The sequence below is a fragment of the Chaetura pelagica genome, unplaced genomic scaffold (genome assembly GCF_000747805.2).
Source record: "Chaetura pelagica isolate M959 unplaced genomic scaffold, ChaPel_1.0 scaffold863, whole genome shotgun sequence".
Classification (NCBI taxonomy): domain Eukaryota; kingdom Metazoa; phylum Chordata; class Aves; order Apodiformes; family Apodidae; genus Chaetura; species Chaetura pelagica.
In genome coordinates this window covers 200,458-214,889 of record NW_009952875.1, presented here as the reverse complement: position 1 = coordinate 214,889, position 14,432 = coordinate 200,458, and the positions used below count along the sequence as shown (strand labels likewise).

General features: G+C 40.5%; 1 protein-coding gene across 1 annotated transcript in view; it reads right to left on the bottom strand.

Moving 5' to 3' along the window:
- TRIM36 (tripartite motif containing 36) overlaps positions 1 to 14,432 on the bottom strand; it is a 19,623-nt gene that overhangs the window by 2,915 nt on the left and 2,276 nt on the right. The window contains exons 2-7 of the mRNA XM_009995262.1: positions 7,398 to 7,723; positions 4,092 to 4,238; positions 2,927 to 3,022; positions 1,733 to 1,986; positions 1,015 to 1,139; positions 190 to 483 (exon numbers count right to left, since the gene is read on the bottom strand). Coding sequence (XP_009993564.1) covers positions 190 to 483; positions 1,015 to 1,139; positions 1,733 to 1,986; positions 2,927 to 3,022; positions 4,092 to 4,238; positions 7,398 to 7,723 — 1,242 coding nt within the window. The remainder of the gene's footprint in view (positions 1 to 189; positions 484 to 1,014; positions 1,140 to 1,732; positions 1,987 to 2,926; positions 3,023 to 4,091; positions 4,239 to 7,397; positions 7,724 to 14,432) is intronic.

Here is a 14,432-nt window from a genome sequence, read left to right as displayed (position 1 = left end):
AGGAATGCCACACAAGATGGCACAGCCTCAGTACGCTACCTACTTAACCTGTTTGTTAACAGTGCTTCTAAACATTTATGTGACTGGTAACAGTACAGTAGAAGTCTGGGAGCTACTGGAAACCACCTACAGCTCTTAACCCCGACAGACACTGACTGAGCATCTGGTGGATGAAAGAAGATGCAATACCTGGAGCTGGAGGTGTATGTAAAATAACTTCTCGGCTCCAAGGGCTACAGATGGACCCTTTATATCCTCGAACTCTAAAGGCATAGCTGCTGTCTTCATCAAGATCAGATATTACTTTCCTCTTGCTGCAAACTTCTATCTCCTGCCACGTTGCGCTCTCCCCTTCTCTATTAAGCTTCTGATACTCAAGAACATAGATATCAGCTGAATCTGTCTTCCCAGGGCATTCCCAACTAATAAGAGCTTTGTTGTACATTCTGCTCTGCTCTTCATTGATTTCTGGTATTTCTAGACCTGGAACGCAAGAGAGAAAAATACCTCAAATTTAGATACATGTTGCTTTAGAATTAACCACACAAGCCCTTTGTTGAGTGGCTGTTGCAGTGTCTGTAGGGGATGTGGAGAGTGGAGAGGAATCCAATTCACTCGAGTAAAGAGTGCAGATGAGAATGGTTCTATTCATGCACTTAAATAAATTCCTTACCTTCTGTTTCTACTTTGAACGTTGTATTATTTATTTTTTGTTGACAGCTAAAAAAAATGTACACTTTTCTGTAAAGAAAGAGGATAAAAAAGCTTCAAGGAAGACCCAGTATTAACTAGAATAATTTGGAAGCCAGTGTAACCTGGCATTGAATGCAATGGAATCTTAGCTTCTATATCAAAGCTAAAGGTAGTGTTGCTGCCAGGTAATACCTTGATCAACAGATCATGGGGACAGCAGGGACAATGCCGGTTGCAAGACTGAGTTCTGCAACTGCAGCCCTAAGTTTTGCTTCCTTTAAAACTGCAACTCCAGAAAGATGTAACGCTTTTGCAATTTACCATTGAAATGGAAGGACAAGTCACCAAGGATCTCTTCTTGCTTGGCTATGTCCACGACAAAGTCTTCAAAAGTAGTTTCAGCTGCTGGCCTGAAGCTCTTCAGAGATTCAGTAGCTTTTTGGATTCTGAAAGCAAAGAAGCAGAGGGATGGCAGAAGAGAGAAGAGGAAATTCACATGTGCGGTCCTTAAAGCAAAAATGCTTTTGCTTTAAAAAAAGTTCTGTTTTCATATACTTACTAATGTCTCCCAGGATTTTCTCTCTCTGGATGTTATTCAAATGCAAGATTCAAAGGCCTTCTGTACATCAGTGCAAGGATAACTAGCAGGTAACCCTTCAGTTTACAGAGCATTTTAACAATTTGAGGCATTATATACAGAGAACAAAATAGGTGTTAAGTGCGAATGGAGAACAACTACTAAGATTAAAGCCAGAAGAGAACTGTCAGATTAACTTCCAAATACCCAATGCCATCTCTGAGCAAAGGAATGTGTCAGTCCTGCTGACCAAGGCCAGACATTGTTGCAGGACAGAGCCCCCTTGCCTGCTGTTTAATGCACACTGTAGCAGGGTAATTTCTACTGAACTGTATGGGAACCATCTCTCAGCTTCTGCAATAGGAACTGCATTTACTACTTTGCTACCAAGTGTCAAAAGAATATGACTGACCAGACATCCCAAAACAGTACCTGCACCTCAACAAAAGATAATAAAGATACCTGACATGAAGTTGTTTTGCTGTTTGAACAAAACAAGATGGATCAGTTTCTTTAAGCACTTCTTGAGCATATCCTACAAGACCATTATTTTCCAGAAGCCCTTGATATTCTTCTGCTTGTGTTTGCAATTTCTCCAGCCTTAGATTCTTAGAAACCTCAATTGCCCTAAGAGCTGCAGATTTCTTCTCTTCCAGGACATGAGATAATTTCTCAAAACTGTGCAATGCTTCTTCTTTAGCTCTTTCACTGTTGCACTAGGAGCGAAAAAAAAGACAACTGAGGCAGATTACACAGCATTGTGGCTGTGTATAGAAACTTGCTTAAGGTTGTCAAAGATTTCATAGCAACATATTTGACAGACAAGACTAATGAGCTTTGTTACGCTCTTCAGCACTGGAAATACGAACAATGCTGCAGCCGAGCAGGTAAGCACTTACAATCTTAACACAGAAATCAAAGAGTGGGAAAGTATCCCTCTGATTACCTCTTAAGATAGGCAGGGCATTTGTCCAAACAGCTCATGTAAAAGCACTATAAAAGCAGGTCAGTTTCAAGTCCTCATTCCCAAGAGCTAGGTGCTCTTCCAACTTATTCAATCACCCTGAACTGAGGGTCCCACCCAGTTTCTCATGTATGATCTCAGAACTGCAGTGCCACCTCTGACTAATGCTCTGGATAAAAGAACTATAAAGGAAGGAGGCAGCCCATATCAAGATACATGCATGACCAGGAGCTCCTGCAATTTCTGTTATTGTATTTTTCAGCTCATATTTGAGCATGACTCCAGGTCTGACTCTTCTACAGTGAGCTTTTGCCCTTACTGCTGACTTTACTTCAACAATCTCAAGGTAAACAGACAGCGTAGATTGTGCAGGACCATTAATACACAAGAACTGTAAGTCTAACTCACCTCTCTATGATTAAGGTATCAAATAAACTTTGTTTTAATTAATTTTACAGCAGCCACCAACACTTAACTTCCTGCTGTATGTTGCCCAAATTTCCCACGCTGTCAGGACTAAGGCTTAGTGTATATGATTCTGGACTGAAACAAACTGTACAGAAATAACTTTGTGAGCTCACTGAAAAAAAAAAAAAAAAAAAAAGGTTTTGAAATGCTTCACTGAAAACAGATGGAGTTCCCACCAAGTCCTTGCAAAGGCTATCTCCAGAAAATCAGCAAGCCCCAGTTACCTCTGTTTCTTTCAGCAGCAGATCCAGCTGTGTGATGTGACCCTTCACCTGACTCTCCTTACTGATGAGGTACTCAATATCTTTTGAAAGCTTCTCCTGTTAAAACAAAACAGCAAGCGGGCAGAACAAGGGTACCTCACCCAAACCAATACTAAGCACAGGCAGGTCATCCAGCTACTGCTGGGTTTATCTAGGCACAACAGCCTGCCACCAGTGATGAACAGCAACCCAAAGGAAAACTGCTTTGGTATGCCATGACTGTGCAGGGGCATCAGGCCACTGCTGTGAGCTTGACTGGCACACATGCTCCAGGAGCAAGAGGTAACAGACTCAGAGGGCTCATGCCTCCCCAGCCTCAGGAGTCACTTGCTCTTAGGCTAGGAACGTGAGGCCTGAGGAGGCTACTAAGACTTACAGGGAAGCCTTGCTAGCCATTAACTCATTTGCAGTAAGATTTGCTAGAAAAATGAGTGGTTCAAAGCATGAAGTTTTGAGTGTCTCTGCACCACCTTAGTTTCAAGAGTCAACAGCTGTACAGGAAAAGCCCTGCAACCAGGCAAGGAGGCCAAAGAGCACAGGTCAGGCTAGTCTTGTTTGGTTTGTTTGTTGTTTTTTGTTTTGTTTGGGTTTTTTTTCCTGCAAGCAAAGGAGGAAGAAAAAGAAGAGGAGGTAGCAGCAATCATTCTTTAATAATAAAGCTATGTTTGCAAGTCTTCCCTGTTTTACTGTGCTTAGGGAATTAACTGCAACACCACTTCAGAAACATTCAGGGTCCCAACAGATACTTGTAAAGGAGAGTTTCTAAAGTTTCAGCTAACCCATGTCACACAACACTTATCTGAACATCCAGGGTAAAAGCTAGGTTGTAAATTATTACGTGTCTATGCTTTCTGCATTGGTCAGTGCTGCTGTACAGTTGGCTAGAATAAGGTGGAAACACTTTTAAGAAGTTATGTTTCAAGCCTCACAGAAAATACAGTTTAGATTATCTAACATGTGCCATATCACACTACAATATACATCAACAGATGTTGCATAGGAGCATGCCTCATTCAGTGTTCTCTACATCTAAGTTCTGGCTTCCTGCCAAAGGGAGTCTATCCTTACACCAGTAGCTCAGTACTCTTCCCCTTCTTACAGCAAGCTCAACAATATTTACTTTTACCTTAAGAGTTTTGTAGGCAGTGCTCATGGTTGTTACTCTATGATTTGCATGACATCCACCCAGTTTACAAAGATGACAAACAGGCCTTCTGCAGATTTCACAGTACATGTTTACCCTCTCCATTTCATGCTCTGGACACATCAAAATCTAGGAAAAAAAAGAGCACAGAAAATGCAGGTGTACTTCCAAAAACCAAGGTGCTCGATAAACCATCAAAACACTCAACCATCCCACAGCAGTGTCTGATTTCATAAGTGGATTTTTTATCTTCAATTTATCTTCCACTTTTTATATTTGTCCATGCCAGTGAAAGTCGGTAGATGAACACACAGTGTTTCACAAGAATTACAGTAAACAAACCTGTAGCAATGTCTGTGTATAGATCGTATAATCTCCAGCATGCAATCAACCATTTTGCTAATATAGTAAGTTGTTTGCATGCCTCCAGCTCCCCACACTCCTGTTCAGAGTTGTAAATGCAATATGTAACATACCCACCATGTCAAATTTAACCGTGCCAGCATCTCTTGAAACAAGAATCTGAACTGCTTCTTAAAGGAAAAGTTGACATAATACCATAATGATTTAAGTCTAAGTTTGTCTCTGATCAGCCACAAAGTCACTGCTCTTGAAGCAACAAGCAAAATGCAGCCACCACCCCCAGGCACAGTTCTTTTGAAGACAAAAAAGTGTTTACATTTTTCTTTTTTACTCCAATTACAAGTTGCTTGTGCTGAGCATTAATTCTAGTACCAGCTTCCACAGCATTATGAAAAAAATGGTGTTCACGAAAAATCATCTTTCAAAAACTGAACATATTGAAACAACTGCTCAAAGAGGAAAAGAAAGTCCTGCTCAACTTCTTCAGGTGTAAACAACAGTTAAAACCATCTAAAAGAGAGAAGAGGAGATGGAGGAGGGGGTTGTGTTTTAAAAAATAAAAAATAAAAAAAAATACTTTGGCTCATTCCAGAGCACTGAAAGACAACATATGGGCCTGTCTACTCCATGTAACCAAACAAGAGCTCTTGAGAAAGCTTTTCAGTTTCATGTCAAGGAGAAAAACAAGACAGCAGTGCCAACACTCAGGCTTTAAAAATACAATATTTTAACACACATGCACAAAAGGACAGAAAAGGGCACAGGAATAGTAAATTGTGAGCAGCATAAATATTGACACACTAAGCTAAAATTGCAGACCATCTCTGAAACCAACTCTCAAGCTCCAAATGTTATCTTAGGCTATGGTGAAAAGCCAAAAGACACCAGTCTCACTAGCATCCTGAATATGTTATATACTATCCTGTTGTCACGGACAGTTGGATTTGGGAGGTACTAGGGGAAAGGAAACTTTCAGGAAAATTGGCTGTGGAGGAAGACATCACCAAAACCTGCAGTCATGCTGTTAACCTTTGGAAGTAATTTTTCCACAGCAGTGCACAGTCACACCAAACAGAAAGCACATATTTTTATTCATCTTCTTGTATAAGCAAGGTTTACATCCTGCAAGCTAGAGACAGAAGAGGTCAGCAGATTACCGTGTTTAATTTTCTCAAAATTCAAGAACAATCAGCTCAGTATGTGCTTCTCCCATCCCCACCACGCTAGTTACAAAGTGCTGTTCAGCCTGGTCATAAATCAAAGTGATCACTGAGGACATTGTTTAGGAAACCAGCAAATACTCCATGCATTTAGTTCAGGTCTTAGCAATCCAGTGCAATGAAAAACGCAGTTTTCTTTCTTTGTATTAAGCTCAAACAGTCCTAAGAAAGTCTCTACAAGAGCACAGTAAAGATCAGTTTATCATTATTGGGAAGTTTTTCTGCAGGTGTGTCTATAGTTGATTTAACTGTATTATGTCTTTCTTTGTTTTTTTTCTTTTTTTAAACAGTACTTCAGATAATATTTAAAAAAGCTAAATAACACACACACATACGCACTTGATCTATCAAGATGAGGATGAGCTAAACCACTTCTCCCCTTTTTCCTCTGAACAAAACTCTACTGATTTTTACACTCCAATTTTCAATCTGCTTATAGTATAACAACATCTGGCACCTTTCAGAGTACACAAGGATCACAAGATGCCTTTGGTATTTTTAAGTGGCAACATAGCATCAGTGGAGGTTTATGTACCATAGAAGCAAAACTTTTAAGAACTGTACAGCATTTTAGATTAAGAGCTGGAAGACAGCAGACAAACTTACCTTACTCATTTATCTGAAAAAGGGACATTTCACAAGGATAGCTATGTGCTAGCACATTCTAAAGCTCATCAAGCACATGCTTGGTCTTAACTGGAATTAATGTGTTAGACTCAAGAAAAGTGGCACCAAGTGAACTTGGATGTTCCCCATCTGCCAGCTCACTAACTTTTAAGCCTCAGTTTTTTCTAGCTTCAAAGAAGGTACACTACCAGTGAAGAACTTCTCACACATGCACATTAACCAAATCAACTTAATTTAATAAACATTAATTTGGATTCCTGGAACATCAGCATTTCTGGTATCCATGGACCTTCAAGGTTACCAGTCACAGGCACACAGCAAGTGCTGGAACATTAAGACCTACTGTGGTCCCTTGTTAGGGAGATCACAGCTGTGACAATTTCTCCTATCGTGTACATAAAATTCAATGAGGCTCATTGCCATGTTCCGCACCATGCTCAGCAAGAGAAACAAAGGGAACAGCACTCTGCAGTCACTGTTTGTCTGAATGCCACAGCATTAATGTGTAAAGCAGAAAACTAGCCACTGCATTTTTCTTTTCTACTGTAGCTAAAAAAACATGGTGCAATAACAATAGAGACCTGAACTCTACTGCTACTGCTAGATGCAAGGAAGGAGAAGAGAAAGATGTTTTGTGATGGATCAAGTTTAAACACAAAACATCCAAAAGAGAATCTGCCTTAAAGGTGGTTGGGGGGAGGCCAATTGTGTTGGGATTTTTAAGCTTACTGCACAGAGGCACCCTCCTTGACCTGACTTTTAGAGAAAAGCACTGCCACTCTAGATGCTCAGTATCATTAAGTCTCACCAAAAAAAAGAAAAAAATTACACAAATCACAAATAACACAGTCCATCCCTGAAGAAAAATATCCTTATTCTTAGGGTCCCCATCACATATGTTCCCATTGCCCTCCTAGTGACAACCACTTCAGCACCAATAAGAACAAAAGCTTATGGTTCACTCAGTAACAGTAAGATTCAGTAGAGCAACAATGGTTCTAAGAAGCCACTATCATTGCACAGGTGTGCCTGAAGCAGTATACGAATGCTGCAACCCAAATTCAGTTAAGATACTTACCTTGGGTCTGAAGTTGGTGGTTGGTCCAACATACTCATGCTGGGCTTTCACAGTTCCCCAAGGATGGTGTATTTTGAAACATTCATTGCAGTAGCTTGCTCTGCAGTCCAGGCAGCTCTTGGTGGATTCTTGAGGTGGAGGTTTGCAGAAATAGCACATAATAGCAATGGCTGCCCTGGCTGCCTGTCTGTACCTTTCCACAATGGTTTCCAAAGTAAAGTTGCGGAATAAGCCATTGATGCCACGTTCTCCAAGATCGATGTCCCGCTGGCAACCCGGACAAGGGAAAAGACTCGATCTGGGAGTCAGTGAATTGCGTTTTCTGCCTGTGTAGACACCAAATCCTAATTTAGAAGGAGCATAAACAGAAGACGTTTAGATTTTAAAGGCAAAAGTGCAGGAATATGTGAACCATTTCCACACTATCACAGCACACTGTCCAAACCGGTACGATACCAATTCATAAGCAGGCTGCCAAGCCAAAGAAAATGTATTTGCCATGACAAGGCAGTGTGATCTCTGAGTCCAGGGAACATTACAAACTACTACTTTACAATTTAATTCTGTATTAAGATTAATTTAGCTATTCTGAGCCCACCTTCTTCATCTAGTTTTGGATGCACTGAAGTGTCAGCCTTTCAAAAAACTAAACATAAAACCTTATAGAAACCAGTTGGATTTAGGCTAGCTGGCTGCCCACTAAGAGAGCAACAGCTTCGTAACACATAAAAGTGAAAGAAGCTTATTCCCAGAGTGAGACTGATGATTCCCAAATACAGCCAACTTTGAACTTCCTTAAGTTTGCTATGGCTGAGTCAAATGTATCTGGCTTGTCCCAAAAGGCATCACAAAAAAAATAAGAGGAAAACAAGAGAACTAGTTATTACCAGTATAAAAAAGCAGGCAAATCATTTAGTCAAAATATGCAGAGGCTGACCTGGTCTTTGCTGAATGGTGTTGATAAAGGAGGGCTGCTAAGGAAGCCCCATACACCAAAGGGGATGCTGAGATGGTTATGTCTGAGAGCTTCCTCTCCCCTTAATTGGGGGAACCACAGATCTGCAACATTACACAGGGTGCATCTATCTCTCTTCACTTCAAAAGGGGACTGCCAACAAGCAGCACTCCTATTAATCTTGAGAGCACTCACATGGCAAGTGCAGGAAAGCCATGGGATCAGGCCCAGACAGCAGGGATTCAGGAAGGGCAGGTCCTGCTTGACTAACCTGATCTCCTTCTATGATCAGATGACCCATCTGGTGGATGAGGGAAGAGCTGTGGATGTTGTCTCTCTGGACTTTGGAAAGGCCTTTGACACCATCTCTCACAGCATTCCCTTAGAGAAGCTGCTGGTTCATGGCATAGATAGGTGCACTCTCTGCTGGGTAAAAAACTGGCTGGCTGGTCAAGCAGAGAGTTGTAGTGAATGGGGTTGTATCCACTTGGTCACCAGTGGTGTCCCCCAGGGCACAATATCTTTATTAACGACCTAGATGAGGGGATTGAGTGTCTCCTAAGTAAGTTTGCAGATGACACTAAGCTGGGAGGAAGTGTCAATTTGCTTGAGGGTAGGAAGGCTCTGCAGAGAGACCTGGACAGACTGGATCGATGGGCCAAAGCCAGTTGTATGAGGCTTAATAAGATCAAGTGCTGGGTCCTGCACTTTGGTCACAACAACCCCATGCAAAGCTGCAGGCTTGGGGATGAGTGGCTGGAAAGCTCCACGGTGGAGAAGCACGTGGGGATGCTGGTTGACAGCCAACTTAACACAAGCCAGCAGGTGGCCAAGGAGGCCAACAGCATCCTGGCCTGCATCAGGCATAGTGTGGCCAGCAGGAGCAGAGATGTGATCCTGCCCCTGTACTCAGCACTGGTGAGGCTGCACCTTAAGCTCTGTGTCCCTCACTACAGGAAGGACATTGAGGTGCTGGAGTGGAAGGTCTGGAGAACAAGCCCAGTGAGGAGAGGCTGAGGGAACTGGGATTGATTAGCTTGAAGAAGAGGAGAGGGGAGACCTCATTGTTCTCTACAACTACCTGAAAGGAGGCTGTAGGAAGGTGGGAGTTGGCCACTTCACTCAAGTGAATAATGACAGGATGAGAGGAAAAGGCCTGAAGCTGCATCAGGGGAGGTTTAGACTGGATATTAGAAATACTTTCTTTATCAAAAGAGTGGTTGGACAAGCTGCCCGGGGAGGTGGTGGAGTCACCATCCCTAAAAGTGTTTAAAAGAAATACAGATATAGTGCATATCAATGTGATTTAAGCACTGAACAGGTAAATTGGGTTATGGTAGGGGGATTTAGGTTATGGTTGGACTTGATGATCTTCAAGGTCCCTTCCAACCAGGATGATTCTATGATCCTGTGATTCTATCAAACAGCTATGCACAAATCATAGAATCACAGAATCACAGAATCTGAGGGGTTGGAAGGGACCTCGAAAGATCATCTAGTCCAACCCCCCATCACACAGGAACACGTCCAGGTGGGTTTTGAATGTCTCCAGTGAAGGAGACTCCACAACCTCCCTGGGCAGCCTGTCCCAGGGCTCTGTCACTCTCACAGTAAAAAAAATTTTTCGGATGTTCACCTTGAACCTCTTATGCTCCAATTTGCAACCATTACCCCTTGTCCTATCACTGGTCATCCCTGAGAAAAGCCTAACTCCATCTCCCTGACACTCACCCCTTAAATACCCCCTCTCCTCCAAAGTACAGTGACCAAAGCCTAAGGAGCCTTTGGAACCTGTGCAAGGGGGTGGCTCACCCAGAACCCAAAGCCATTTACAGGGTCATGTTCTTGAGGCTCTCAAACAGGGAGTGTATCCCCATGTCTCACTCTTGAATCCACAAGGCACAACTATCAAAAAGTAGTCCTTTATGAATTTCTGAAGAAGGCTAAGACAGCGTTAAGGCTTAATATGTAAGCTCTCAGATTCCCCTTACAAAGAAAGAAAAAAATATCCTCTCTAGCTGGATTGTGGGTTTAAGATCCCTTTGAGAAGGTACAACTAACAAATACTGGTATAACTAACAAATTTGCCGATGGACTTACAACTTAAAGCTGAATTCTTATTGCTGAAATGGGTTCTTCTTCAAAGGGATTTTTCTCCTCTTCTGTATTTAGTCAGTATCTGCCTTTCAGAAATGTTAACGCTTCATTTCTTTTTCAAGTGTCCTTGCTGTTATCGAAAAGACACCTGCCTTATGCCACTCCTGCGCATGCCTCACCCAACAAAACCTCCCCTCCTATTATAACCTTTCCAGTCTCTTTAAAAAACAAACAAACAAACCAACCCCAAATGCTTCCATAAGGGACGAGTTCCTTTAAAAATCTTTGAAATGTGCCCCATGGCAGTTATGAGTGACTGTCAGCTAAGAAGCCACAACCAGAGCATAAGTAAATGTGTATAAACTGGCAGGCTCAAACTCAGCTGGTCTCATGCCTTTCTGCAGGTTGTGAGAACAACTAGACTGTATTTACATAACAGTATGGCTGACACAAGGCACCTGTATAGAACTCTGGCTAAGAGAAGCACACATGTTTGGTTTTTTTCTTTTTTTTTTTTAGTACTTACTTGAGGTGAATTAATTACCCAAATCGCATGCCCTGCAGCACCTGTAACTTGGCATACAGAGGAACACACACATGCAATACACAGCAACAGCAGCGAAACACAAACTGTACTTCCAGTGTATGACCCAAGCTAGCACTACATACAGACTGTCTATACAAACTTCTACAATGGCCTGAACAAAAATAAAGATTTTGCATGCAGTGCCATGCAGTCAAGAGCTACAGAAAGGGATCTGGAGTACTTAAATCTGCTAAAGCTAAGAAGATAATGTTACAGGGACCACCTACAAGCAGTACACTGTCGCAGAGAGCAAGCAATGACAAAGCAAGATAGCAAGAAGAAACAAAACCAAAGTGGTGCAGTGGTCAAGTTTAAAAATACATTCTGAAATTCTTATCCAGCAGCATGCTTTTGAAGTCTGGCCCAAGTGGCTCAAATGTGGAAGAGTTGTTTGTTCAACTCAAAGGTGAGTTTAGCTGCATTCCAAGAGAGGCCTTTCATTCTGTCCACGGTGGACCAAAACGAGACTGTCATCACGAGCCATGCTCTGCGAAGACTGGTGACATTCTGCTTATGGAAAGTAATCTGGTATCAAGAAGTCTGGCACACCTTCAGATGTCTCATCCCTTTTTACCAACAGCATGCTAAGAGCCTAAGGTTGTTTTTTTTCCCTGTTTTAAACAGCAGAAGTTCTTGTGTCTACCCTGCCACTTCAATACTTATATGGGAACTTCCTACTTTTGCCAAGCAAGTGTTAAAATATCAACATGCAGGAAGAATTACTTTGCTTTCTCCTTATAGGATTTCTACATTTGTATTTTAAAAATAAAGCATTTATGAAGTGATAAATTACTGAATACTGTCTTTCCTACTTTCAGTAGGAAATCTTTCAGTTTGCTAAAACTGAATTTTGCTTATATATTAAAAAAAAAAAAAAGAAAAAAACAAACAAAAAAACCCACAAAAGAAAAACCCATGGAGAAGCAAAACCCACTGATTTGTAGTCAGATTAAACATGCGGCTCAGGTAAACTTAGGCTCTTCCCATATTCTCTATCACAGTTTGCCAATCTGGTTTACAAAAAACAACTATGCATTTTGTGAAATACTAGGAATCATTACAAGAAATTATTCACTGTGGTTTATAAACACACTGCTTCACTTGAAATTAACAGCTCAATCAATAACTAAAAAATTAGCACAACATATGCTGATGCTCAGACTGCAAACTCACAAATACTAAGATACAGATTGCAAAGACTCAAGTCTAAGAGCAACCTTGAGTATGTCTTTCAAAGACAATGTTTAAATGTTTAAAGACTACTTTAAAATGTTGAAAAGCCCAACCTGCAGCTGATGCTTTGAAAAGGGATAAGACACCCTAAAGATAAAACTGTTTTTTCCAAGTAAACAGTGTCACCAGAATTCTGTGGTTATGGAAGACATGGAAATTAAATGTGTGAGAGTTTAAATAAATAAAGATTTTAAAAGTCAACTGGATTATCATAGAAGTGTTTTGTTTTTTTTTTAATATAAAGGTATAATGCCACCCCCTCAAACTCAGCTAATGCTTTTGGATGGACTTTTAGGAAGAAAGAAAGAATGGAAAGAAAAAAAAATTAAAAAGAGAAGCCAGTGGCTGAAAAATGTTCTTTTTCAGATACTTTAATATTCCCTAAATCAAGGGTGCTTTCTGCAAAAAGGTAAAGACAACTTTCTGAGAACTCTGACAGGGTTCCACAGTATCATTGTTTTATGCCACTTTCAGTCTTCAAGCAAGGCAATTTAAACTTCCTCTTCAGATTAGCTGCTTTGTTTTCCATGAAGTGTGAAATCTAGATCTGTGTTTAGCTCACTTCATCTCTTTCTTGAAGAACACTGTATTTCTATAGATTGCTCATGTCCCTGCCAGTATTATGGCAAAATGGAGCTCTGGGTTTTTTTTCAGTTTTTGACAGAGCATCACATCATAAACAGAAGTATTTCTGTTAACAGCCCACACAGTGGCTTGAGATCCTCTGACTAGTTCAGTTTTGGAAATCAGATGTACTTAAAACAAAAAGACACTGCCTATTGTTCAACCTGTGTCACTAAGCACAGCAAACATTACAAGTTCATAAATTTAAAATATTTCATTTTCCTTCTATATTCATGTGTCATGCTAAATTGTCAGATGCAGAACTACCTCAGGTTAACATGATGTAAACTTCAATCTGCTTTGTTACCAAACTAAGCAGGCTCAGATTCAATGAGGAACCAGTATTACCTTCTACTGAAAAGTGATGGCCAATCATGACCTCTAAATGCTACAAACATCAATCTAATAATGACACTTCACTAGCAAGCCAACAGTTTTACTGCAACTTGAGCATGTAAACTCTTGAAAATTAAAAAGCAGGGAGAGTGGGAGCATTGTTGTGCTTTTGTTTTAAAAGGAAGAGAGAACCTGAGTTTTTGCACCCATCTGTGTATGCTCAGTCATACATACACACAAGAAAAAAATATAATCCAACCCTTAACTGAATTCCAGTCCAGTTGACCTTTAACTCAGTGTTAAACAGAATGAAAAGCTTTCCTTATAGAAGTTCTTGGTGATACCTTTGCTCACTGCAAAAGTCATTTTGTGGACTTGACCACTGACAGAAAGCTGTATGCTAACCAACAATATTTAACTTGAGATCTAATTGCTAGACTATCTCTAGCCAATACAAGAAGTGAAGCATTTCTACCTCTCCACCCAAAAGACCTCCTCTGTGAGGCTGTGAACAATGAACAGAAAGTGTTTAGATATCAAAAAGTGAGATACACCATTGGTTTACAATGGTTCCTATCAAAAGCATCAACTGTTCACCCTCCTGTCGCTGCTAAACTACTGCAAAGCTGAAAAGCAAGAATGTTTAATTTTCTAGCACATGAAACAATTGTAGTATTTAAGCAGAACAGGAAAAGGAAGAAAGAAGACATGGAGGAGAGGGGGGGATATGCAGGGAGAGTATTCCAAACATTCAGTTTCTGCATCATCCATTATTGCTACACAAGTGTCAACACAACCACACCACATGCCTCTAGTCTAATTACACCAACATTGTAATTACAGGAAGATTATAGAAAATGGATTAGCAATAAGAAAAATCCTTTATTTTCATGTTATATGCACCATGATATTTTAAATAAAATGTTTATATATATCTCTATCTATCTATCTATCTATCTATATATATATCAAGCAGTTTCTAAACCAACATGTTAGATTTTTAAAGCACAGGCACTCCATTTTAACTGAAAAAGAGAGTCTACCAGTTCCAGCCTTTTTTATATTAAGATAAATTGTCTTTGTAAATTCAAGCTGTTTGTGCACAACAAATACAGAATGTGAATCTGTTCCTTCTGGTATCTCAAGAATTTAAATGCCAAAATCATTTTAAATAGATGATGCTCCTAACGGAGATGGGAAAGAG